Below are 25,871 nucleotides of genomic sequence, written 5' to 3'. Positions count from 1 at the left end.
TCTCAGCGCACCGTGATGTGTTTGTGAGATTGTTCTTTGTTGTTGTTGTTGTTTTTTATCTTTTGGCCACGCCACGCGGCCTGTGGGATCTTAGTTCCCCAACCGAGGACGGAACCCGTGCCCCCTGCATTGGAAGCATGGAGTCTTAACCACTGGATTGCCAGGGAAGTCCCTGTGAGATTGTTTCATTGAGGGCTATCTCCCAGCCCAAGAGTCCCACGAGGGCAGGGCACGTCTCTTGTCTATTCATGGTTGAGTCCTAGACAAGAACAGGGCACATAGCAGATGCTCAGTAGACACTTGGTTGATTTTAGGAGCTGACAGCCCTCCCTACTCACCCACTTCTGAAAGAGGGCCTGGATCTCTTCTGTAGAAAGAGGTCAGATCCATCTGCTTGGAGAGCCCCCAAAGGCAGGGCCGACCCACCTCACCCTGGGCCCTGGCCCAGCCAACCTTTGCAGCAGGAAAGATACCATCTTGGCTTTGAAGAGCCGAGATCCTTTACAAGATGCCACTTCTCTTATCCACCTGTCCCTGGAAGGCTTATGAGGGCTTTAAATTGTTTCCTTTGTCATTCTCAGGGATACTGAAATATAGAGAAATCAGGGATTTGCCAGGAAGGAACCTGTGATGGTGGCAGAAAGTAGCTGCTGACATGCAAGGTAGTAAACTTTTTTTTAGGTCAGAAGGGATTCCACAGGTCCTAGGTCAGAAGGGATTCCACAGGTCCTAAGGGATTCCACAGGTCCTTCCACAGCTGATTTTAGCCTGAAGGTACTTGCTGCTGCTGCTGTTACTACCAATAACAATGATTTTAGTTTTATTGCGTTTAATATTTAAACAGGGCCGCCACATAAGGGGTGGGCCTGCTGAGGAGGGGAAGTTTGTTTATTCAGTCCACAAATACCAGATGCCTAATGGTACACTAGACTCTGGGGATCCACTAGTGGGCTAGCCAGCCCCTGCCCTCATGGAACTTTCTACCCAGGGGGAGATAAATATCATGGGCCAGCTCCTGAACTAAGCACTTGACAGGCTTTAGCTCATCTACTCCTCCCAACAAAACCTGTGAGGTCGGTACTATCATCAGCCCTGTTTTCAGATGAGGAAACTGAGACAAAGCACATTGTACCCAGATCAGAAAGATAGAAAAGTAGGTGAGGAGGGATTTGAACCCAGGCTGCTGGCCCTGAAGTCCTCCCGGGAGGCCAAGAGATCTGGGATCATTTATCCACACATACAGCCATGGAGGAAGGTACCTGGATGTGGAAACATCACAAGTGGCACGGAGGAGCGGCTAGAACTGGGGACAAGAGGAGGGCCGGCAGTGACTGCTGAATTCCAGCAGTCGTTCTTGTTACCTGAGGGGCAGCTCGCCCATCAAATGCCCACCCCATGGCCAAGGAAAAGACCCGGAGACGTCAGGCCGTCTCCCCAGGAGTCGGGGTGGTCTGAGTGGCCCAGCTGATAGTCTGTCTGGGCAGATGGGGTCACGTGGCATCTTTCAAGGCTTCAGATTTAGAAATGACTCTGGGTCCCCATAATCATTAGAGGTAGAGGATCAGAAGCTGGGCTGGTAGGGGGTGGGGTATGGAGGCGGGGTAGGTAGGAAAGCAAAATTAAAGGAGTCTTGGGGTCTTCTGCCTGCCTCTGAAAGATGGCACACACACACTCACTCACTCTCCCTGTTGAAAAAGAGTAAGTCATTTACTGAGCGCTCACTGCATTCGGTGTTTTACATAGGTTGTTTCTAAAGTCATTGAATGCAGAGTGACAGCTCAGCTGATCAACTTGGGGCAAAGGCTCTGGAGTCAGAAATCCAAGTGCAGGGAATTCCCTGATGGTCCAGTGATTAGGACTCTGCACTTTCACTGCTGAGGGCACGGGTTCAGTCCCTGGTCGGGGAACTAAGATCCCGCAAGCCGCTCAGTGAAAATAAAATGAAATGATTTTTTTAAAATACTTTGGTCAGTACTTAAAGAAAAAAAGAAAGAGAAAAGAAATCCAAATGCAAACCTTTCTTCCTCTACGGCCTCGTCAGGAGACCCAGTGAGCAACTCTCTACTCGCTAGGGTACCTCTCACATGTTATAAAACTGTCCTTTACTTTTCTGTCTACCCTGGTACAGAATCTTTTTTTTTTTAATTTTAAAAATAGACTTTAGTTTTCAAAACAGTTTTAGCTTTACAGAAAAATTGAGAAGATCAGGACTTCCCTGGTGGCGCAGTGGTTAAGAATCTGCCTGCCAGTATAGGGGACACGGGTTCAAGCCTTGGTCCAGGAAGATCCCACATGCCACAGAGCAACTAAGCCTATGCTCCACAACTACTGAGCCTGCGCTCTAGAGCCTGCGAGCCACAACTACTGAGCCTGCGTGCCAAGAACCTGGTCTCTGCAGCAAGAAAAGCCACCGCAATGAGAAGCCTGCACACCGCCATGAAGGGTAGCCCCCGCTCGCCGCAACTAAAGAAAGCCCACGCGCAGCAATGAAGACCCAATGCAGCCAAAAATAAATAAATAAATAGATGTAATCTCTCATCATTTCTTAAAAAAAAAAAGAAAAATTGAGAAGATAGTACAAAGCATTCCCACAGACCCCACCCTCACAGACTAACAGCCAGTTTCCCCATATTAGTAACATCATCTGGTAAGTTTGTTATAATTAATGGACCAATATTGATACATTATTATTAACTAAAGTCCATACTTTATGCAGATCTCCTTAGTTTTTCCCTAATTTCCTTTTTCTTTCCCAGGGCCCCTTCCTGGATCCCGTAGGACATTTTGTCAAGTCTCCTGAGGCTCCTCTTATCTGGGACAGTTTTCTTAGGCTTTCCTTGTTTTTGATGACGTTGACAGTTTTGAGGAGGACTAGTCAGGGATTTTCTAAAGTGTCTCCTAATCTGGATTGGTCACGTTTTTCTCATAGTCTTGGGGAGAAAGGCCCAGAGATGAAGTGCCCTTCTCATGTCAGCGTATCACGTGCACATGCTCTCAACATGACTTATCACTGATGGTGTTGACCTTGATCACCTGGCTGAGCAGCACAGGGGTTTTTCTCTTCCTTCATCCAGCAGACATTGATTGAGCACCTACTATTGGCCAGATGCTGCATTAGGGGCTTGGAGTAGAAAATTAAGAAGATAGGCCTTTGCCCCCAGAAGGTTCATGACCCAGTAGGGCAGGCAGGTGTGTATGGTAGGAATTGCCATAGAATGTGCCTTGGGCTGGGGTATAGGGGTAGGTATTTTTGGGGAGAGGGGAGAGAACTGAGCCAGAACCCTGGAGGTGGTCGGGGGCAGGGTGGTTTGCCAGGAAAGAGTTCACTGAAAAAAATCATTTTCCTTCTTTTTGATGGTTGAATACCATTCCATTGTCTGGATGGACCACATTTCATTTATCCATTCATCCATCGACGTCTGGGTTGCTTCCACTTTCTGGCTATTGTGAATCGTGCTGCTGTGAACCATCATGTACAGGTGGGACTTCCCTGCAGATCCAGTGGTTAAGACTCCATGCTTCCAATGCAGGGCGCGCTGGTTCTATCCCTGGTTGAGGAACTAAGATCCCATGTGCCGTGCAGCCCGGCCAGGAAAAGAATTTAAAAAAGAATTGTGTACAGGTTTTCCTGTGAATGTACGTTTTCCATTCTCTCAGGTAGATAACCTAGAAGCGGAATTGCTGGGTCATATTGGCAACTCTTTGTCTACCTTTTTGAGGAACTGCCAGACTGTTTTCCTCTCTACCTCATCTTTTATTCCATGTGTTTCTCTCAATCTGTAATAGAAATCACAGGTGATCATCTCTTGGTCTCTGCCCGCCCCCCACCCCTGTATGCTCTGGGTGTGCAGGGGCTGCTTCTGTCTTTGCCCAGCAGTGTTCAGCCCTCATCATGGTGCCCAGGACCTGACTGGCACTAAGGAAATACCGGTGGGTGGGCAGGCAGGTTCTATTCCTCCAATATTTCTTGACTCTCAGGTTGTACCAGGCTCAGTGCAGGTCGCAGAAGTAGCAGGGACCCAGACAGTCGTGATTCCTACCCCGGTGGTGGATCTGATTGAGCCATTCTGGAGCCAGTTGGCAATCTTGGCTGGTGCTCAGGAGAAAGGAAAAGCTGCGGACGAGGGTGTCACAATCACCGACATGTATCTGGTCATTTAAGTCCTGAAAGTGAACTCACCGAGGGCATGAAGGGATAAGGACCAAAGCAGGGCCTGTGGAGGAAGGGGTGCCAGGCTGGGCCGAGGCAGGAGGAGCCTCAGGACCCTGGCCTCTTGGAAACTAGATGGGAGAGTACTTCAAGAAGGAGGAAGCATGACTGGCAGTGTCCAAATGCCCCTGCGAGGGAGAGGAAAAGGGAGGTGGAGGGTCCCCAGCATCTGGACCTTTCTGCCCCCCAACCCCACCCCCAGCTCACCGGCAGTCTTCTCCCACCCTTCTGGCTTGACTGGGCTTCCGAAGCCATGGGCCACCTTATAAGGGCGTGGCGGGCGGTGGTGCCAGCAGGGACGGCATTAGGTGACCCACTGCCCACTCCGCAGGAGCCAGGAACCCCCTTCGGGTGGCTGCAGTGAAGCAGAAACAAAGGGCATTCAAATGGGGCCGTTGAGAGGCTGGGACCCCAGACCTGGAGGGCCTGTGTGTGGATCTCAGAGGCCAGTGGCCCCTCAGCACTCGAGGGGACCTGGCTTGTCTCTGCGTCTCTGTGCCCATCCAGCAAGGGTAGGGCGGCCGCGTGCCCTGGGAGATGGGGGCTCATTCGCCTCGTTCCACTCCACATCCCTGTCCTTAGAACAGTACCCGGCCCTCAGATGACCCCCAGTAAGCGCCAGGGAAGGAGGGACTGAGGCAGTAAGAGTCCGGGCGCTCTGGAGAAGGGACAGGGCTGCTCACAGAGCTAGGAGGGCAGTGAGCCCATGTCCATCCGTATGTACTCGGTTCCAGGCGTGGCGAGACCTGGTCAGTGCAGGAAGCGTGCGTGTGTGTGTGTACATGTGCACGTATGGTCAAAGGGGTGTGTGGGTGTGAGATAGTGTGTGATTGTGTATCTGAGCGCGTAGGTCTGCGACTGTGTGTGAGTGTATGTCAGAGCGTGTGTGCATGTGCACGCAAGACTGTGTGAGGTGGTTTGTGAGTGTGAATGTATCTGAGTGTGTGGGGTGTGAGGTTGTGGGTAAGTGTGAGTGTGTGAGTGTGAATGTATCTGAGTGTGTGGGATGTGAGGTTGTGGGTAAGTGTGTGTGTGGATGTATCTGAGTGTGTGGGGTGTGAGGTTGTGGGTAAGTGTGAGTGTGTGAGTGTGAAGGAGTATGTGTCTCTGTGCGTGCACCAGGAGGATGGCTTCTGGGGCTGTGCAGCATTTAGAGAGTATGGGGATGAGTCAAGAGAAAGTTCCTGAGGGACCAGAAGGTTCTGCCTCTCAGACTGCAAATTTAAGCCCTGGGTATTGAATACATTTTATTTCTTGTATGAAATACACATTAATTTGTGATAAGTATCTGAGCAAACTCTGCTAGTGGATTGCCCTAGTAGTTTCTTTTAATCGGAAACCCAGAGCTGAACCATTCTCTTGGGCTCTTTGCAGGCCAGGGTTGGGGTTGGCGGGGGAAGGCAATGTGCTTCTGAGGCTGGGGTCCCCTGGGCTCAGCACAGAGACAGTGGACCCCAGCCCCAGCCCTGGCCACGTGTGGTCTTTTTCTCTGAGGCCCCCACTACTCCCCAAATCCAGCTGTGCTTATGGGGCTCCAATCCTCGCCTCCACCACCTACTCCCCTCTCCCAGCTCTGAAGTTGGGAAACCTACGCAGCCTTCCCAGCCCCTCCCTGCCCAGAGAGATCCTTCCAAGTCAGCACTCCTTGTCCATGGCCCGTCTCCGCCCCAGGCCAGCCACAGACTTTGCGGGATGCCCCAGAGTGGCCCCCACTGTCCCTCTCTCAGGAATGATTAACTCCTGGCTTGGTGGCCCACCATGGCTTGGTCTTTGGGGCAGGTTGTCCCTGGCCAGCTGGGCAACAGGAGGAAAAGGTCTTCTGCTTCTGATGGGAGCCATCGTCTAGAGTTTGTACCACTCACCAAAAGCTAGAGCCCTCAGTGCCTGACAAACTCGGGGGCCCTCAGGGGCCAGAAGCAGAACCAGTAGCCTTGGGGAGCCACAGAGTCCTGGGGTGGGAGGGTTATGAGCCCCCCATGAGGTGAAAGAAAAATGGGGAGCACAAGGGAAGGAGACTAGAATCAAGTGCATGGCCAGGATCAAGTCCAGCTGACCTGTGGACCCTCAGGTGCTGGTTGGGGGCTGAGCTTGGGCTGTGGGAAGGTGCTCAGTGACCTGAGGGTGCCAGGCAGGTGCAAAATGGGCTGCTTTTGTCCTGTGACTGTCCTCCTGCTGCCTGGAGACCAGATGCCCCCTCTCCAGGAACTGGGCGAGGGCCCCTCTGTGGCTGAGCTGTCAGAGCCAGGTCAGGTGAGGTCCAAGGAGAGCCACACTTCAGACGCTGTTCCATTTGAGACCAGAGCCTTTGCTTTCGGCACAGTGCTGAGCTGGAGCCAGTGTCCCTGAGGCTCCCAGGAGGGTGGGGCTGGACCATCCCCAGGAGGAGTAGGAGAGATGGGCCGGCACCCACCTGGCACATGACAGGCCAAGAGCAGGATACTGATCAGAGCCTGTAGCTCTCACTCTGACGCCATCAGAGCACAGATTCCTAGCACTTTGACATGTCCCTGGCTTCCCAGCCCAAGGGGAGTTGACTCTTCTGGCCATTGGCAGCACCAGACAATTAACAGTAGAGAATAATTGCTTCTGGCTGTGCCAGCAGCCCACTTTGGTTGATGAGACAGGGAAGGTCAGATGCTGAGGCAGGACTCCCAGGACAGGCCACAGCTGGGGACAGGGACCAAAGCTGTCAGGAACAGCCACCAAAGCAGGGGCATCGGCACCCCCAAGGTTGCAGCAGGGACCCTGAGTGTGACGGGGAGCCTTGGCCCCTGGCCCTGCTGAAGACTCAAGGGTGTCAGCTGAGACTTGGTGTTCATGCGCAGGGACAGCAGGACAGCTCAGGCGCTGGCCGTTGCCCTCCTGATTCCATCCAGGCGCTGGACTACAAAGGCAGGGATCCCAGTAGCCAGCCCCCGGGGCAGAAGGAGCCGGCCAGGCCGTCAGCTAGACTGGGGTGCATGGGGATGAGGAGTGACCAAGTGGACAGACCAGAGATGGGAAGCCCGGGGCGAGGAAATGTCTCTGGGTGACCAGCAGGCTCACTGGTCCAGAGCCGGCAGGACAGGGTGGGCACCCTGCCCAAAGCTGACCACACGTTTCTGGTCCCCAGACAGACCTGTGACCTGGCCCTGCTCGCAGCTGAGGAGCCTGCCCACCATGGCGAGCCCCACTCTGAGCCCCGACTCCTCGTCCCAGGAGGCCTTGTCGGCCCCCACCTGCTCCCCCACCTCTGACTCCGAGAACCTCAGCCCCGATGAGCTAGAGCTACTGGCCAAACTCGAAGAGCAGAACAGGTGAGTTGGGACCTGAGGGAAAGGGAGAGGCCCCAGGGGTATAGCCTGGGCCCCAAACAAAAGCTGCTGGTGCCACCTCACTCTCAGAGCTAGACCTGGCCCTGGGCCAAGTGACAGCTCCAACAGAGGCTTGACAAGGATGTTTGCCGTCACCTCCCACCAGACGGTTCTCCCATTCAGATGAGGAGACCACAGTATCAGGGGGCCCAGTGGACCTGGCCTTCACTTCTCTAGCCTTTGTTGAAGGGAAGAGTAAATCCTCTGACTCTGGCGTTGGCCCTTCCCACTTCTCCTCTGGCCCACCCCCTGTTTTAAAGTGTAGGTTTTATTATTATGCCAGTATGGCGAGGCCAGCCAGATGACTGCCATTAAAAAGACAGTTTGGGGAATTCCCTGGTGGTCCAGTGGTTAAGACTCCATGCTTCCACTGCAGGGGGCACGGGTTCGATCCCTGGTCAGGGAACTAAGATCCCACATGGCGCGTGGCATGGCCAAAAAAAAAAAAACCCACAGTTTGTTACGCACAGATTCCAAGAGGAGGGGCACAACACACCATGCACCATGCAGGACCACCCGGGGAAGTACCAGGGTCAGTCAGGAGGCAGAGGGAATGAGAAAAATGTGGGCAAGAGCCTTTATTGTGGTTTCTGCCAGAAGGAATGGTGAGGCAATGTAATCAGGCTTAGGACTGGCTAGTCTGAATACCTTCAGCAAGCTGGGGGCATAGGGGCTGGGCCTATTTGTCTAGTACCCGGCCCTGGGGTGATTAGGGCAGAGGGACAGTGGCCCTGAGTGCAAGAGCCTAACAGAGGTGGGTGGTTTGTGGGTTCTGGGTTGGTTGGTTTGCATATGAAAAGTGCACTAGCAGGCAAGTCGTTAATTATCTCTAGGAATCTGCTAGGCCTGGGAGGGGCAGTCCCTCCTGCGTCAGGGAGGCCCCAGATGTCAAAGCCTCAGAAATAGGTGGTTCATGCAACCCCTTGCTAGTTGGGTGCCCCCAGCCAGCATCTCACCCTCTCTGTACCTCGTCTGTAAACAAATCTTTACAAAACCCGCCCCACAGGGTTGGTACGAGACTAAATGAGCTACTCCCCATGCTTCTCAGCCCAGGGCCGGGCACAGAATGGGACACATGAATGGCAGCCTCTCCAGGGCTCCCGGGATCAGGACCAGGGCTCAGAGAGGTTAGGGCACTGGCGAAAGTCACTCAGCAAGTGCCGCTCAGGAAAAACAACTTAGACCCAATCCCTGGTATCCTCTGGGACCCCAGGGAGGGGGGGCCAGGCTCTTTGGGACCCAGGGGCCAGGGTGGGAAGCTCCTGCAGCCTCCACCCTCCCCCCCTGCCATACCCAGGCTCCTGGAAGCCGACTCCAAGTCCATGCGCTCCATGAATGGCTCCCGGCGGAACAGCGGCTCCTCGCTGGTGTCCAGCTCCTCAGCCTCCTCCAACCTGAGCCACCTGGAGGAGGACACATGGATCCTGTGGGGCCGGATCGCCAACGAGTGGGAGGAGTGGCGGCGCAGGAAGGAGAAGCTGCTCAAGGTGGCCCAGGCGGCGGGGCTGGCCGGGCGGCTGGGGGGTGGGGAACGTCTGCCAGGGGCCCCAGCACGAGCAAAGGGCAGGACTGGAGGTGTGTGGGCACTTTCGGGGTGCCTTGCCAGGGCCGGGGGGATGGGTGTGGAGATCAGGGCTGGCACCCCAGGCACCCTCCTGCTTCCCGCCCGTGAGTTCCGTGATGGGCTGGGGCAGCACATTCAGCCTCATGGACGCCGCGTGCCGTGCAGTGGCTCGGCCGAGCTCTGGGCCCCGGGTGAGGCGTGGGTGGACCCGATCTCAGAGGCCGGGCTGGGCGGCCATGGGGAGGCTGCTCTGGGATGGGGTCCAGCCCAGCCTCCCGATCCGACCCCCCGACCCCCCCACCCCCGCTCTGACCCTGTCGCCAGGAGCTGATCCGCAAGGGCATCCCACACCATTTCCGGGCCATCGTGTGGCAGCTCCTGTGCAGCGCCACGGACATGCCAGTCAAGAACCAGTACTCGGAGCTGCTCAAGATGTCCTCACCTTGCGAGAAGCTGATCCGCAGGGACATTGCCCGCACCTACCCGGAGCACGAGTTCTTCAAGGGCCAGGACAGCCTGGGCCAGGAAGTGCTCTTCAACGTCATGAAGGTGAGGCCCCCTGGCCCCACGGAGAACCGCTGTGGTCATCAGGCCTGGCAGGACCCTGCCCTGACTCTCATGTGTTCCCTCGCAGGCCTACTCCCTGGTGGACCGGGAGGTGGGCTACTGCCAGGGCAGCGCCTTCATCGTGGGCCTGCTCCTCATGCAGGTAGGTGGCCTGGGCCTGGCCCATCCCGGCTCTGTCTGCCCCCAGGAGGTAGACAAAAGGAGAGTGTTCCCTCCATCAGGTGTCCTCCTAGGTCAGAACCTCCCTCTGTGTCCACCTGTGACCTCTGACAGCCTCCCAGCCAGGCCCCCAGGGGGTGAGCACAGAAGGCTGGCCACCTGTTCTGTCCCCTATCCCTTCCTAAGATTGGAGGGAGGGGTACGCCGTCCTACTCAGTCACCCCCCAGGGTTGGGTGGGACATTCAGGCTTAGGTCAGCCAGTGTGATGTTTATGGGGCTCGGGGTTTCCTCCAGAGAATCCAGCAGGCTTAGGAGGGGGAGAATGGAGATGGCTGGGAATGGACCAGAGGATGCCTCTACCGTGGGCTCTGGAGGTGGCCAGACCTGGGGTTCAAGTCCCAGCTCCACTGTTTCCTGCCAGGAGGCCTTGGGCAGGTGACTTCAGCCTCAGGAGGCTTCCTGTCATTGAAACAGGGTGATGATATTTACCAGAGAGGTTTGCTGTGTGGGTCCGGGCAGCCCGGCACTGTCCACGTTCAATAAAAGTAAATGGAGCAGAGACAAGCGAAGCCATAAGAAGAGCAGTGGGCGCCCCCGCCCCCCCACCCCCACTCACAGCCCCCTGCCCGCCCACCCCCAGATGCCCGAGGAGGAGGCCTTCTGTGTGTTCGTGCGGCTGATGCAGGAGTACCGCCTGCGGGAGCTCTTCAAGCCCAGCATGGCAGAGCTGGGGCTCTGCATCTACCAGTTCGAGTACATGCTACAGGTGAGTGGGCCCAGGGGCGGTCCCGCCTGCCCCCTCCTCTCCACCAGCCCACACCTACGGGTGCTAACGTCGGCCGTCCCGGCGAGTCTCTTTGACTGAAAATTCCACGCCTGAGAAATCACATCCAGACGTTCCAGCTCAGAGAGGGGCTCTACTCCCCAAGGGGCTGTAAAGCACTGCCCTGAAGTATGCTTTGAGGGACCAGGTAGGGGCCAGCCCTTTCCAGTGGGGGCTTCTCAGAGCTCGGGGCTCCCAGAGCCATTACGGCCAGGGTGGAGGGGTCAGCCTGGCTCAGACACACACACGGCGCCCTCCTGTCTGCTCCCTGGTGTGGCAGAAGGAGGGAAGGTGTCGTCTGCCTGCCTTTGCTGATTACTGGAGAACCGCAGCCGCCTCTGTTTATAAATAGCAGCCCCACAGGGCCCGCTCCTGGCTGGCAGAGAGAGCCGGTGTATGTGTGTACACACACACACACACACACACACACACACACGCACACACGCACGCACGCCTGCTCTGCCACAGTGGGCAGGATGCACCCAGTAGTGAAAGCCCCCTTCCTCAGGCCCAGAGGATGGAGAGGTGCTGTCGGTCAAGGGGACCGGTAGTGCCAGCAAGCAGGTGTTCCAGGGCCACAGAGAAGGAGCAATCCCACCCCAGGCTGGGGAGCTGAGAGCTCCCGTGGTGAAGGAGCTGGCCGCCACCAAAGAGCTCCTGAGTCAGGAAGCCCAGGGCAGGCCGGGGGACAGCCCGAGGGTGTGTTCTCCCAGCGAAGGACCTCCAGGGGGTCCTACCACCTTCTCCAGCCTCAGTTCCCCCAGTTTCTGTCGCTTTCCAGCAGTCTGAAGTTCAGACCAGTCAGACAGGCATCCCTTGAGCGTTGCTGGGCGCAAAGCACAGAGCATTGTAGGAGGCGGTGTTGAGCGTCCCACAGGCAGCTGGGCCTCCTGCCATCCCTGTCCATGTCCCCACCTAGTGCTACTCAGAGCTCTGGGGTACTGCCGCCCCACCCAGAGACAGTGCGGGGTGCTGCCCAGGGCAGGTCAAGGAAGGCTCCCTGGAGGTGCAGGCACTGAGGCCTAGCACTTCTGGGTGGAGGGAGCCTGTGGTGCCGACAGCTGTGCCCAACACCCTCCTCATGGCGCCTGGCCTCCTCCCCCCACCCCAGGAGCAGCTCCCGGACCTGAACACCCACTTCCGCTCCCAGAGCTTCCACACGTCCATGTATGCCTCCTCCTGGTTCCTCACGCTCTTCCTGACCACCTTCCCACTGCCCGTTGCCACGCGTGTCTTTGACATCTTCATGTACGAGGTGAGGACCACATGCCCCTTCCTCTCTTGGCCACTCTGGATGGAGTGGAAACGATTGCAGGGCTCAGGGAGGGGTCGGAGGGCTCCCAGGAGAGCATGACCAGAGATGCACTACCCCCGCCTCCTTCGCAGGGCCTGGAGATCGTGTTCCGGGTGGGCCTTGCCCTGCTGCAGGTGAACCAGATGGAGCTGATGCAGCTGGACATGGAGGGGATGTCCCAGGTGGGCCAGGAGGGCCAGGGCGGGCAGGCTTGCCCCCCAGCAGGGGCACCTGGGCAGGTGGAGCCCTTCTGAGAGATGGGGAGGCCCTGGACTTCCTGAGCACCCTGATCCTTTCCCATCACCTCTGCGCCCCCCCAGGTCTCCATGGAGGACCGGGGTGGGGGGGTGCCTGAGGAGACCCAGGCTCTGCCAGACACATCCCAGGGCCAGCAGCCTGGCAGCAGGGAGAGAGGAAGGCCCAGGCCGAGCCCTGGGAGTCCCTCCGCTTCACCTGCCCCCAGCTCTGTGTCCCCAGAGCCTAACATGGCAAATAGTAATACTGGCCAAACCAGGAGGCCTTGGGTGTGGTTTTGGCCCCAGCAACCAGGCCGGGCGAGGGCACAGGAGGGAGTGAGGGGTCTGGGGCAGACTCTCGCCCTGCCTCACCACAGCCTACCCCAGCTGCCCTGCCTGCTGAGAAGAGGCCGGCCTGCATCTCACCGCCATGTCCGCATCATGCAGGCCCCCGCCCCCTCCCAGCGTCCTCCAGCTGGTGCTTCAGGGAAGAATGCACAAAGGCCACAGTTGTGTCCACGAACACGGGCATCCATTGTCCGCAGCTGCCAGAGGGGCCAGCTGGGCTAGGGCGCGGGAGCCAGCCTGGCCCCGAACTTCAGCAAGCTGTGTCCACCCGGCAGCTTGCACTTAACTCTTTGCAGAGGTTCCCGGGGCCCCAGGCGAGCAGGCAGACCACTGACGGGTCCTCCCTCTGGCTTCCTCCACACCACCCCAATCCTTCAGCCTCTTCCGTCTCCTCTCACTGCCCCTGGGGCAGCGGCATGTCTCCCCCTTCCTCCGTGAAGGTCCTCTGTGCTCGGACCCCACCCACACCCACACCTGGCCTTCGCCCTCAGGAGCTCCCGAAGCTGCTTTCCCTGCACACAGAGGTCCTGGCTGCAGGCAGCTCCTTCTCATGATTCCTGCTTCTCACACTCACTCACTCAACCCACACAACAGGCCAGGTGATGGCGAGGGCCCAGGCCGACCGGCTCTGGCCGTCCCTCCTGGTGTACCCAGGCCCTCCTCCAGGGGAGCAGGGTGCCGCAGCGGCTCAGGTGGCCCCAGGTGGTCAGGGCCCGTGTGTCCGTGACCGCCCGTGTCCCCACAGTACTTCCAGAGGGTAATCCCCCATCAGTTCGACAGCTGCCCAGACAAGCTGATCCTCAAGGCTTACCAGGTCAAGTACAACCCCAAGAAGATGAAGAGGTCAGTACCGGGAGGCCAGGGTGCTGGCAGGAGCGGGGTCCCCGAGGGTGGGACAGTGAGCATGTCGGCCCTCTCCTCTGCAGGCTGGAGAAGGAGTACGCAGCCATGAAAAGCAAGGAGATGGAGGAGCAGATCGAGATCAAAGTGAGTCCCTGGTTGGCCTGGGCAGTGTTGGCGGGAAAGGGGGGGATGGTGGTGGTGGTGGTGGATATGCCCTTGGGAGCCCCCTCGATGACCGCTAGAGGGCAGCCCACCCAGCGCGGGCCACACAGCAGGGGGTCCTTAGGCTCTGAGAGGTGGTCCCTCGGCCTGCCTGTCCTTTCACTCACCACCAGGCCGGCATGGGAGCAAGGCCCGCCGCCCCCCCCGCCCAGCACTGGGGACACGGTGGTGAACAGGGCCACTGAGATTCAACCTCCAGCCCTTTCCCCTCCCGGTGGTCTCAGGCTGGGACTGAAAGGTCCAACCCTCTCATCACAGGACTGGGTCCCCTGGCAAGCAGCACCATCCTTAGGGCGGGCGGGGGTGGGGCTTTCCAAAAGTCATCTCATTAACATAACAAAGACACCTTTATTCCTCTCCTCACTTAGGAAATTCCCAGGGTTTAGGAGCCTGTGCCAGGACCAGGGACAAAGACCAAGTATATATTCCTTGTAAATCACAATATCGTAGAGGGTTTTCTGGGTGTGCAGAGCCTCTGAACCCAGACGTCCCTCCATCTCTCCTTCCCTCTGCTGTCATCCCGCCAGACGTGATTTTGGTTATTCCCTCAAGAGGCGTTTAGTGAGAACTGTGTGTCAGAGTCACAGCAGGACTGAGGGCCCCCAGTCCAGTGGAGGTGGGGGACAGACACAAACACAAACACCAGCACAGCCTGGCTCTGTCCTCTTCAGGGGCAGAGTCCCACAGTGGCTGGGACTGGAGTTCCACAGACCAGAGTTCAAATCCCAGCTCTCCTACAGAGCAGCTGTGTGACCTGCAAGGAAGGTGAATTCACCTCTCTGAGCCTAAGTGTTCCCTTCTGCAAAATAGGGATGACTCTCTCCTGTTCAAATAATTATTATTATTAACCACCACCATCATCATCATCCCTACCTCCTCTAGAAAGGCAGAGACAGAACCTAGGTTAGAATCCAGGTCACCTGCCACCCATACCTGAGTGGCGAAAGAGGGCATCATTGTCCTGGCCCCGTTTGTAAGTTTTTGAGAAATAGTCTTGTGTCCTGAATTTTTAAGCATCTCCTTTTCTCAGGAATGGCAGCTTTACTGATGCACCAGTCCAAACGTGTATGTGTGTTTTGCTCATGCACGGACAAGGGCCTGCTGCCATATGGTGACCATGATGGCTCAGCAGTAGGGAGGGACACAGCGGATCCTTAAACCACATTCCCAGCCTGGAATATTATCACTAGAGGAGACTGCGTGCCCCAAGGGCAGGGCAGATGCCTTCTCCCCTGACCCTGCCCTGTGCCCTTTCACCTTTCGCCTGTTTAAAAATGTACCTGGGATTTGTTTTAATCAGGTATGGTGAGGTGACAGACACAGAGACAACTGCCTTCAAAAGAAGAGTTTATTACTCACAGGAGGGGGCACACTTCTGCATGCAGGGCCACATGAGGAAGCACCAGGGTGGGTCAGGAGGCAGAAGGAGAAAAGCATGGGCCAGAGCCCTTATTGTGGTTTCCACAGGAAGGGATGGGCGAGGCAGGGTAGGCAAGTTCAAGAGAGTTCAGGATTGGCTAGTTTGAATAATTTCCAGGCTCTGGGCTATAGGGGTGGTCCCTAGCTGTCCTGGAACAATTGAGAGCAGGGGAAATACTAGCTTGGTGTGCGAGAGTTAGATAAGGGAGGTGGGTGGGGGCATGGGCTCTGGATTGGCAGGTTTGCCTGTGGAAGGCAAGCTAGCAGGCAGGTTGTCTACTCTCCCTAGGAATTAGCTAGCCCTGGGAGGGGCAGTGCCTCCAGGATTAGCAAGGCCACAGGATGTCAAAACATCAAAAATACAGAAAAAAAGGGACTTCCCCGGCAGTCCAGTGGTTAAGACTCTGCGCCCCCACTGCAGGGGCCACAGGTTCAATCCCTGGTTGGGGAACTAAGATCCTGCATGCCGCATGGCAAAAAAAAGAAAAAATAAATTTAATAGTGTGATTAGTACATAGGCCCCCATAGTCCTTGTTCACTCCCTGTCTGGTTTTCCCTTGGGAGGAAGAGGAGAGAGGCGAGTTGTTGGTCGGTACATCCAGCTCTTCCAGGGATGGCTGAGCTTGTGGCATCAATGCATTGAGGCCAGAAAGGGGGCAGACATTCCAGGGGTCAGGGGTCAGGACTCTGGTTCTGGATCCCTATGAGCAACAGAGACCTGTGCCGGCAACAGCTCTGACCCCAGCGAGCCGGGAGGCTCGGGCAAGACACTGCCTGCCTCTGACTCAGTTTCCCCTCCCATGACATGAGTCAGTGCCTGCCCATCAGTCAAGTCTGCAATCCTCTCTGACCAGAGTTGCTTCCTGGGAGTGCTCTGGGTGTTTCCATCGCCTGTTTCTCCCCGGTAGAAACCAGGCAGTGTTCTGTGTGATCCACAGGGAAGCAGGACCCTCACTAATCCGCCGATCAAAACTATTTCTGTACCCACTGCTTAAGGGGTACGTAGTTAGAAACTAGGTGCAAGGCAGATGTGAACCTCCCCTGCTTCCCAAAAGGCTGTGAGGGAACCTAAAACCACAAATATGTAACCAAGACTACCAGCACAGGATGGAAGGCGGAAGCAAGGAGACCATCTCCAGAACCCCAGCCGGGGGAAACTGACCACTCTTGGGTACAGCTGGCTCTCAGTGGGTTGCGGAAATGTAGTTGTCAAACTGAAAGAAGCATGTGTTCAGCAAGACCTCTTCCCCTGGACCCAGACTCTGAGTTTGTCCTCTGAGAATTCAACCCTGGCGCTCCAAGTGAAGCAGTGAGGGGGTGGGGCCTGTCTGCGAGCAGCTTCCCCCAAAACACAGAGGCCTTTGCCCTGTGGGAGGCGTCACATTGGCCCTTGACAGGCTCAAGCGTTGGGTAGAAACAGACTCCGGAGGAGGGACCACCCCCCCCAACGCCCCCCACCCCCTGCACACACAGTGCATAGCCATCAAAGTGATCACATTATTTTTACTGAACCAGGGTTTGTTTTTAAAAATAACACCTGGTGGACCATTCCAAACGGGAATTGGCCTTGACTGGTTTCTGGAATCACTGACCCAGAGCGAGAGACACTGGCGCTGTCCTCCCGGGAGGTGGCCTAGCCCTGCAGGGACAGCCGTCTGTGTGTACAGAAGCAGGCGGCGGGCTCTGACGTGCTCTCCCCTCTCCCCGCATAGAGGCTTCGGACAGAAAACCGGCTCCTCAAGCAGCGGATTGAGACCCTGGAGAAGGTGAGGGGTGTGGCCACCAGCCTGTGGCACCGAACCCTCCCAGTCCCGACCAGGACCCAGCAGCCAGAGGGCCAGCCAGCCTCCTGCCCCGGGCGCCGCGCCCCACCCCCCCGAAGCCTGTGGCGTAAATCCCAGAGACCCCACCACAAGCCTCACTGAGATTTGGGCCGCTGTATAAATTTGGGACTGTGGCGAAACTTTGCTTGAGGAGGGATTGAGTTATAACCCTGCTAACTGCAAACACGGAAATCCATTTGTGCCCGGTGCCCTCCCGGGCTGCCTGGGTGCGGGCTGCTTGGACAAAAGAAAGGAGATAGGGTGGGGGAGAAGGGGGCGGCCTTGCACTGTTGAGGGGCTGCCATAGCCTTGACCCTGGCCCCCAACCTGTTTTTAAAGATGGGAGTAGAGACGGGGATCCTCTACTTCCAGCTCCCCACTCCCCACTCAGTCTTGCTTGACCCTCCACTGACCACACGGAGTAGGTGGAATTTGTTGCCCTTGCCCCAAAGCCTTGATTCTTGCTTTGCCTCCAAATTAAAATGCACCCACCGGGCCCAGTGCTTCCCTCCCCTGCCCCCTCCCCGGACGGCACCTCCTCACTCACGAGTGAGGCCCCCGCCTGGCGGCCCCCATGAGTGGCACCGCCCTCCCCACTCACACGCAGACCCCTCTCCAGGACGGAGCTGGCTCTGGCTTTGGTCTTCCTCTGGGTCCTCTCCTGCTGGTTCTCTGGTTCTCTGGTCTCACTCCTCTCTCCCTGCTTCTAGAGACAGTCCACTGCGTTAGTGACAAGTGGTTCTTGTCTGTCTCTCCCTCTCTCCTGTCCCCGCGCCTTCTGCTCTGCCTCTTCCCCCTGTCGCTCGGAACCCCTCCACCGGGTAGGAGAGCGCTGCTCTGGCTGATAGGCTAATCCAGGTACTGTAGCTTTTCGTCTCCCGTTCCCACTTCTTCCTGGTCCCCACACATGACCACCACACCACCTCTTCCCTGGCCGCTGCCATCCCCCGGGGGGTGAGGGGGGCAGGCCTGGAGCTGCGCATGGGGGTGACTGGGGACCGCTTCCCCCGGGAGATAGAGGCTTCCCTCTGGGGGAGGGGCGTGCGTGTGAACGCGTGGTGCGTGTGGGCGCATCTGTGAGTGTACCCACACGCACATGCACAGGTTTCCTCCCACCAGGGGATACAGGTGGGGACCCAGGAGGGCTCGGGGACCCTGAGGCTGCATCAGCAACAGGCCCTGGTGTGTGCACGGCTGAGCCTCCCCAATACACACACACACACACACACACACCCCTTCCGGCCCCTCACGCTCTTCTCTGCTCCCACCTGCAAGGCCTGCCATCTTCTTTCACTCACCTGCTTCTGCTGCTGCCTCATCTTGAATGGCTTTATCTGGAAGCTTCTGCCCACTACCTAGTGGCTCTGAGCCTGGAACGGGGGGCCTAAATTGGGTGGGCTGAAGGGATGAGGCTGGGGGGGCCTTGGGCAGGTGGAAGTCCCGGGCTCCAGGACTGGAGAAGGCCCCGCGAGAGCTGTATCCCACCCCCTGACCTGGCCCTAAGGAGCCAGCCTCTGGGCCCTTGGCTACCCCCACATCCTCAGCGCCACCAGCAGAGCCCAGCCTCTGCTGTGCCATGTGCCCTGGATAAGGACTTCTTTCTCCTCACCTGGGACAGAGGCTGAGAGCCAGAGCCTGGGCCCCGGGCGGCTGTGTTCCTCCAGGTTCCTCCCAGAGTGTCCTGTTCCTGCCGGTCCCCCCATCCCCAGGCCCCGTGGGGCGCCCCATCCCAGGCTCTGAGTGTGGGAGGCCTCACCCCTCTCCCTTCCGCCCCACCTCCACCCTCTCTGGGCTTCGCCTGGGGTGTGAGCAGAGGGTCACGGCCCCCTGTCCTCGCTGTGCTCAGGGGCAGGTGACACGAGCGCAGGAGGCTGAGGAGAATTACGTCATCAAGCGGGAGCTGGCAGTGGTGCGGCAGCAGTGCAGCTCAGCGGCCCAGGACCTGCAGAAGGCACAGAGCACCATCAGGCAATTGCAGGAGCAGCAGGTAGCAGGCTGGGTGGGTGGGGCCACCAGGGCCAGGCCACGCCCCATGCCCAGCTGCCTGCAGGGCTCTTGAGCAAATGGCTCCAAATCAGCCCTGCCTCAGTCCCTGGCCCGCCTGTTACTTGCTGGGGGGCAGGGGACCCACAGCAGAGTGCAGATTCTTCCCCATCCTCAGCAGCGAACAGCCCCACACCCAGGGGTATCCCGTGTTTTCCGTTTCCCACCCCCCAATAGGGTGTCTGGCCTTCCACACTGAGAGCAAGGCAGTCACCCTCCCCGGGCCCCAGCCTCAGCACAAGAGCCCCTGGGAACCAGCTGTCCCTGCTGGGACCCCTCCTTCCACCGATGGGGCTGTGATTCCTTGGGGGAGCCCTGGTGTCTCCCCAGGGTCTGAAGGGCTGTTGGGCTGTTATCGAACTAAACCCGGGTCCGCTCACCTGACATGTAGCAAAGCCAATCTACCAACACTGGGTTGTGGCGAAGGAAAGTAAAGCATCTATTGCAAACAAGGAGAACAGGCAGCTCATGCTCAAAAGAACCCATAAAGTCCCCAATGGCTTTTAGGCAGGGGTTTGTAAAGACGGTGTTGGGGGAGAGGGTCCTAGGATGCATGACCAGCTCATGGACCTCCTTCTGGCTGGTTGGTGGGGAGGTAACAGGGTGATGTTTCAGGAATCTCCGTCATCAGCCTTCTGGTTCCAACCAGGCGGGGGTGCATGCTTGTGTTCAGCATGTAGTCACCATCCTCCACCTGGCTGGGGGTCCCAGTTCCTGCAGAACAGCTCAGAGATCCATGTCAGATGGTTATATCTGTGTCCCTTCAGGAGGACCTAGGCGTCCTGTGACCTGCTGTCCTCATTAACTGCTTGCTGCGTTCTGGAACTCAGGGAAGGCCTAGGAGACTAAAGCCTTTTTCTACAAACAAGCAATGGGGACACCAAAGGGTTTTTGTACTTGGGAAGGCCCCACAGGGTCCTGCTCGGTTTCAATCCCCCGTTTTCTTCGAAACTTGCCAATCCTGATGGGGGGAGGGGTGGCACAGAAAGGCAGTAAAGTTTTGGATGGAGAGGTTAATCCTAAGCTTGGCAGGGGAACTCAGCTTTAGGGGGACTCAGTTTCAGGGCTTCCCTGGCGAGGCCAGCCATGCAGGGCAGGACCTGGGACAAGGGAGAGGGTAACTCCTTCCAGCGCCCAGCACTTTGCCCTCGGAAGAGGGTCTGGCCTGTGCCCACCAGTCTGAGCCGGTGAGATGGGGGTGAGGGGGCAGCCCAAGTCTGTTGTGGGGTCATGAACTTCGGATGGGTAGTGGGAGGACCCATGGGCTGGAGCACTGCAGAGAGTCCGCTTCTCCCAGAGAGGGCTTTCAGAACTTTCCTCCAGCCGTACCCAGCAGGCTGCCTGCCTCATGTGGCAACCCACCAGCAGCTGCAGCCTGCAAACTCAGCATGCGTGCCCCAGCGCAGGTCCCAGAGGGGCAGGGAAGGATGCTGTAGGCTCCCTGCGATCCAGGGCTGAACCCAGCAGGGCCTGGCAGTGAGCTGGGGGCAGGGGTGTTTGGGGGGTCCCTGATTTGGAGAAACCACAGGGTGCTCAAGAAACAGTAGGTGGAGACAGAAGGGTCATTCGCTGAGGAGGGCCCCCTCACCCAGGCCTGGAGACCTGGCCTGAGGGGTGCAAGCTGATTCTTCGCTCCCAGGTCCAGGGGGGTGGAACTTCACCTTTGTTGCTTACCTGCATCCACCTCCTGCCCCACAACTTCGAGTGCTGTAGCCCCACCTGGCTCTGAAGCAGCCAGGCCAGTGGGGAAACTGAGGCTGGGCTAACCCCACCCATGGCATGATGCCCCCTCTCAGGCCAGTCAGAGAGGCATTCACCTGCCACCTCTGAGCTCTGGCCTTTAGGGCCTGATCAGAGCTGGGTGAGGCAGGGAGGCCGCTGCAGGCAGAGGGAGGGAGTGCGGGAGGTGCCAGTGCAGCCCCTGAGCACCGTCTCCAGAGGCTCCTGGAGGAGGTGCAGCCTGGCAAGAGGTTGGCATGGGGCCCAGAGCCCATCTGAGCCAAGGGAGAGCCACTGGTACGCATGGGCCTCAGAGACCCCCAGTGGTCAAGGGCAGCGAGCAGACCTGGGCAGCTAGACAGGTGGGGGAAGAGGGTGGCAGCTGCCCTGCCAGGCTCCCCGGGCAGCAAGATGCAGGCCCCGCTCTGACCCCAGGGGCTGCCCTCCCCCACTGGCCAGGTTTGTTTTGTTTTGGCCATGCCACGCGGCATGCGGGATCCTATTTCCCCGACCAGGGATAGAACCTGTGCCCCCTGCAGTGGAAGTGCGGAGTCTTAACCACAGGACCGCCAGGGAAGTCCCACGGCCAGGTCTTCTTTATTGGGCCCACCCATCACCCCTGGGACTCCTAGGGTACCTTTGAGAAGCCCCTGGGCACTGACCAAGAAAGGATTCTCAGCAAACTCTTTCCCCATCTGCCCCATGCCACCCTCACCCTGTGGTTAGGCCACGGGCCACACACAGGAAGGGGTCCCCGGAGAACTCACCCTCCGTCCTCATCCCAGTGATCCTGGGAACCAGTCACTGGTGTCCCTTTCCATGGCATCCTGAGGCCATGGAAAGTCCCCTCTGTTTCCAGGACCCCTAGACACAGAGCATCAGGGCCCCCATGGCATCCGGCCCCTCCGGCAGATCCGGAGTTTCTCCTCACCCCCCTCTCCACCCACAGCCCGGCCCTGGAGGTGGACGGGGTGGGGCCAGGCCTGGGCCCACAGCCGGCTGGCAGGAAGGCTGCCCCCCTCTGGCCACAGCCTGGGGCCCAACGCAGCCCTCTGCCCGCCCCCAGGATAACCCGCGCCTCACCGAGGACTTTGTGGCCCACCTGGAGACAGAGCTGGAGCAGTCACGGCTGCGGGAGACCGAGACCCTGGGGGCCCTGCGGGAGATGCAGGACAAGGTTCTAGACATGGAGAAGGTGCGACTGGGCAGGTGCTGGGGGAACCATGGGGAAGGGGAGATGACAAGAGGCCCTAGCCAAGGAGAAGGGGCGGCCAGGGGGACCAGTGGGACAGGCCCTGGAGTCAGAGCCCCCTGCCCCAGCAGCCCCCAAGGAGCTCAGGGCACCTCCCTCGGCCCCTGCCTCCTTCTCCTTGGTCTCCACACCAGGGTCAGGGCAGATGGGAAGTTGGGCCCCTCACCCTCAGACCCTCTCAAGCCCTGGAGGTACATACGTGCGTGTGCGCGCGCGCGCACACACACACACACACACACACACACACACACACACACACACACGAGCATACAAAAAGCAACACGACTCCACAAGGGGTGCGCCCACCCTCATGTGCCAGGCACCAGGCCACCAGTGCGGTGGCCTTCATGGGCTCCCTGGGCTGTATGTGTCCCCTTCAGGCCCTGGGTTCCAGGATGGAGAGGGGGAAGGGAAGGCCAAGGCCCAGGCCCATCAGGGCTGCTCCCCTCCATGGAGACACCACCCAGGGGGCCATCCTCTCCCACCTGCAGCCCTGCAGGGGGCACCAGGCCTCTTGGTCCTTTCCCAGCTCCTTCCACACTGGTTGTCTCAATTCCCAAGGCGCTGCCAGAAGGGAGGTGCCCCGGCCACCAGAGGGCAGCACTCACCCACTTGCAGGAGCCATGCCCCCCACCTCCAAGCTGCGCTATTTTGGGTGCCCTCCCAGGTGGGGTGTCTCTGCCACAGCCTTGCATGGGGCCATCGTCCTCTCGGTCCCCAACTTCCCGCCTGCCCAGAGCTGGGCTTTCCACCCCCTCCCTCCACATCAGAGGGAAATGTGGGACAAGTAGGTCTGCCACCCCCCGCCACCCCAACTCCCAGACTCAAACGAGGGTCAGGGAGAACATCATGCAGCAAGTTGGCTTTTGGTCCAAGAGCCTGGAGCACGAATCTCTCATCACTGAGCCCTTGGGAGGCCAGGATAGGGCCTAAGCCGGCCCTCAGTCCATCCCCAGGGAGACGGTGCTGAAATCCACGGTCTTCTCTGCTCCAGCTGGGCCAGGTCCCGGGTCTGGGCCCAGAGGGTGTGGATCTCAGATTCCCAGGCGGGTAGCACCCGTCCTGTCCCAGCTAGTGTTACTAGCAGTCACATGTTGTAAGGGGGTTGCCCTAGGCCAGTTGTGCCAGAGAGCAGGTGCTGTTATTACACCGATTTTACAGACCACGATGTCCAGCTGGGGCGACAAGGGCGGGGTCTCCCCGCCTCGGGCCTGGTCCTTGTTCCCCCGGCGCATCCTGGGGTCCAGGGTGCACCCTCTCGCAGCCGGGCCGCCCAAGGCGGAGCGCAGAGGAGAGGAGAGCGGGGGCGTGGGGCCTACGGGAAGGGCCGCGTGGCCGCGCAGCTCCCCTGGGCTCTGACTGCTCCTCTCCCCGCAGAGGAACAGCTCGCTGCCCGACGAGAACAACGTGGCGCAGCTGCAGGAGGAGCTGAAGGCGCTCAAGGTGCGGGAGGGTGAGGCCGTGGCCTCGGCGCGGGAACTGAAACTGCAGCTGCAGGAGCTCTCGGACACCTGGCAGGTGAGGGAGGGCCTCGCCCGACGCGCACGAAGCGGCTTCGGGGCTCCCAGGCGGAGGACGACCGCCGACCTCTCCCCGCAGGCCCATCTGTCCCGCGGCGGCCGCTGGAAGGAGTCCCCGCGGAAGCTGGTCCTGGGCGAGCTGCAGGACGAGCTGATGAGCGTGCGGCTGCGCGAGGCCCAGGCTGTGGCCGAGGGCCGCGAGCTGCGGCAGCGCGTGGTGGAGCTCGAGACGCAGGTGGGCCGCTGCCCGCCTGGGGAGGGGACCCGGAGCCCGGGGTCGGCCCCGTGGCGAGGCCGTGACCCCCGCCTGTCCGCCCCCAGGACCACATCCACCGCAACCTGCTGAACCGCGTGGAGGCGGAGCGAGCGGCGCTGCAGGAGAAGCTGCAGTACCTGGCGGCGCAGAACAAGGGGCTGCAGACGCAGCTCAGCGAGAGCCGCCGCAAGCAGGCCGAGGCCGAGTGCAAGGTGCCGCACGCCCCCACACACCGTGCCCGCGCCCCCGCCCGGCCCGCAGCGCCCCTTGACCGCTTGTTCCCCCGCCCCCAGAGCAAGGAGGAGGTGATGGCCGTGCGCCTGAGGGAGGCGGACAGCATGGCGGCGGTGGCCGAGATGCGGCAGCGCATCGCCGAGCTGGAAATCCAGGTAAGCGGCGGGGCCGGGGCTGGGGCCGGGCTGCGGGGCGGGACCCCGCGCTGAAGTCCGGCGACCTGGCCCGCCCGCAGAGGGAGGAGGGCCGCATCCAGGGCCAGCTGAACCACTCGGACTCGTCGCAGTACATCCGCGAGCTCAAGGACCAGATCGAGGAGCTGAAAGCCGAGGTGAGCGCGGGAGGGGCGTAAGAGCCCCGGTGTTCTCGGCCGGTGACGGGCCGGGAGTCGGCGCCTCGGGGAGCGGGAGAGGAGGGGGCCAGGCGGCCGGACTCCGTCCGTGGGTACGTCGGTCCACGCCTCCAGCGCGCGGGTCCCCCGCCCCAGGTGCGGCTTCTGAAGGGCCCGCCGCCCTTCGAGGACCCACTGGCCTTCGACGGGCTCGGCCTGGCACGGCACCTGGATGAAGACTCGCTGCCGTCGTCGGACGAGGAGCTGCTCAGCGTGGGCGTGGGCGCGGCGCTGCAGGACGCGCTCTACCCGCTGTCCCCGCGCGACGCGCGCTTCTTCCGCCGTCTGGAGCGGCCGGCCAAGGACAGTGAAGGCAGCTCAGACAGCGATGCCGACGAGCTGGCCGCGCCCTACAGCCAGGGCCTGGACAACTAAGGCAGTGCCCCGCGTGCTCGGAGCCCGGGGCCGCCGCCTGCCCGCTCCTTGGCCGCCGCCCGCACTTAACAAACTCCAGGCCCTCGGTGGTCCCGCCCACCCCGAGGGCCAGGACCAGCGCGGCAGGGCGCGGAGGGTAGGACCGAAGTCTGGGGATCCTGAGTCCCCTGGCAGGCCCACTCTCCCCAGCAGTGTTTACCGATCTTGGTCCGTAGCCCTCTGGGCCCAGTTACCTGGAGGGTCTGCCCCTCTTAACAGCCAGGGCAGGGGCGGACCCAGGGGTCCCAGGACTGGAGGAGCAGGAACCTCCCCCCTCCTAGCTGGCCTCCTTCTGGGACAAGGGTGGCCCGGCTGGGAAGGACCCAGGAGCTAGAGGAGGCCTGAGGAAGAAGAGGCCGCTCTAGGCCTGTCGTTACAACCCCGTGCCACCCTCGGGACCCTTGGCCTCTGGGGACAGATGGCCAGGCTGGGTTTTCCTGCCTGGGGCAGGCACTGTGGCCCCTGCGACAGAAACCAAAGCCCCCCCTACTGTGTGCAGGGCCGCGCAGGGTGTGGTGGCCAGCCGGAACCAGCCAGGGCCTGGGTAGTGTCTGTCCCTGCTTCTTGGGGGCCAGAGCAGCTGTAAGGAAGTGAAGAGACCCCCTCTCCCCAGCACACCACGTCTCCCTCTGTGACAGTGCCATCACCCCAGCCTGGCCAGTGATGAAGGGGCTCCCCATCCCAGGCTAGCCTCCTCTCCAGGGGGTCCCCAGCCTCCACTTCCGTTCCTTCTCAGTATCCCCGGCCCCACTCTCTGGCCAGAGCCAGGCCCCAGGGGAGGAGGCCTCCCAGTTGAGTTGCCTCCCAGCGCCTGCTCATGGTGGTCCCGTGGTCTCTGCTGAGTCAGAACCAAGAACGGTGCCAAAATCCAACGATGCCCCCAGACCCCTGCCCCCTGGGGCCTCACGACCCTCAGGCTGACCCTCTCGGTGCTCCTGGAGCCTAGAGCAGCATCACAAGCAGTCTCCCCGGCACTTCCTGGGGTGGGGATCCATGCTCAGTACCCCCTTCCCGGTCGCCCACTCCTCAGTGTTACAAAGCCTGGGGACCAGGGTGGGCATCCGAGGGGCTCTCCCATGTGCCCCCCACACTGCCCCCCACCATTTTGCACACTGCCTGTTCACACTCCACATGTCGCCCAGGCGGGAAAGATGGAAAATAAAGTGTATTTACACAGTAA

The 25,871-nt window shown here is 59.5% G+C and overlaps 1 protein-coding gene across 5 annotated transcripts in view; it reads left to right on the top strand.

Moving 5' to 3' along the window:
- The window catches only part of EVI5L (ecotropic viral integration site 5 like), a 29,888-nt gene extending 4,017 nt beyond the window's left edge, over positions 1 to 25,871 (top strand). The window contains exons 2-20 of one of the 5 annotated variants that reach the window (XM_067733937.1): positions 7,327 to 7,506; positions 8,861 to 9,050; positions 9,452 to 9,676; positions 9,762 to 9,836; positions 10,495 to 10,620; positions 11,789 to 11,932; positions 12,064 to 12,153; positions 13,301 to 13,398; positions 13,482 to 13,542; positions 16,752 to 16,805; positions 17,688 to 17,720; positions 18,709 to 18,849; positions 21,574 to 21,819; positions 23,254 to 23,394; positions 23,476 to 23,631; positions 23,718 to 23,864; positions 23,946 to 24,041; positions 24,122 to 24,217; positions 24,374 to 25,871. In XM_067733937.1, the coding sequence (XP_067590038.1) occupies positions 7,370 to 7,506; positions 8,861 to 9,050; positions 9,452 to 9,676; positions 9,762 to 9,836; positions 10,495 to 10,620; positions 11,789 to 11,932; positions 12,064 to 12,153; positions 13,301 to 13,398; positions 13,482 to 13,542; positions 16,752 to 16,805; positions 17,688 to 17,720; positions 18,709 to 18,849; positions 21,574 to 21,819; positions 23,254 to 23,394; positions 23,476 to 23,631; positions 23,718 to 23,864; positions 23,946 to 24,041; positions 24,122 to 24,217; positions 24,374 to 24,652 (2,535 nt within the window). In that variant the 5' untranslated portion in view covers positions 7,327 to 7,369 and the 3' untranslated portion in view covers positions 24,653 to 25,871. Of the gene's footprint in view, positions 1 to 7,322; positions 7,507 to 8,860; positions 9,051 to 9,451; positions 9,677 to 9,761; positions 9,837 to 10,494; positions 10,621 to 11,788; positions 11,933 to 12,063; positions 12,154 to 13,300; positions 13,399 to 13,481; positions 13,543 to 16,751; positions 16,806 to 17,687; positions 17,721 to 18,708; positions 18,850 to 21,573; positions 21,820 to 23,253; positions 23,395 to 23,475; positions 23,632 to 23,717; positions 23,865 to 23,945; positions 24,042 to 24,121; positions 24,218 to 24,373 lie in introns of all 5 variants that reach the window. The other 4 variants (XM_067733939.1, XM_067733936.1, XM_067733938.1 and 1 more) reach the window with 4 other exon arrangements.

Source organism: Pseudorca crassidens, chromosome 3 (genome assembly GCF_039906515.1).
Source record: "Pseudorca crassidens isolate mPseCra1 chromosome 3, mPseCra1.hap1, whole genome shotgun sequence".
NCBI lineage: Eukaryota > Metazoa > Chordata > Mammalia > Artiodactyla > Delphinidae > Pseudorca > Pseudorca crassidens.
Note: the sequence above shows the minus strand (reverse complement) of the source record. Positions and strands in the feature narration are given on the sequence as shown.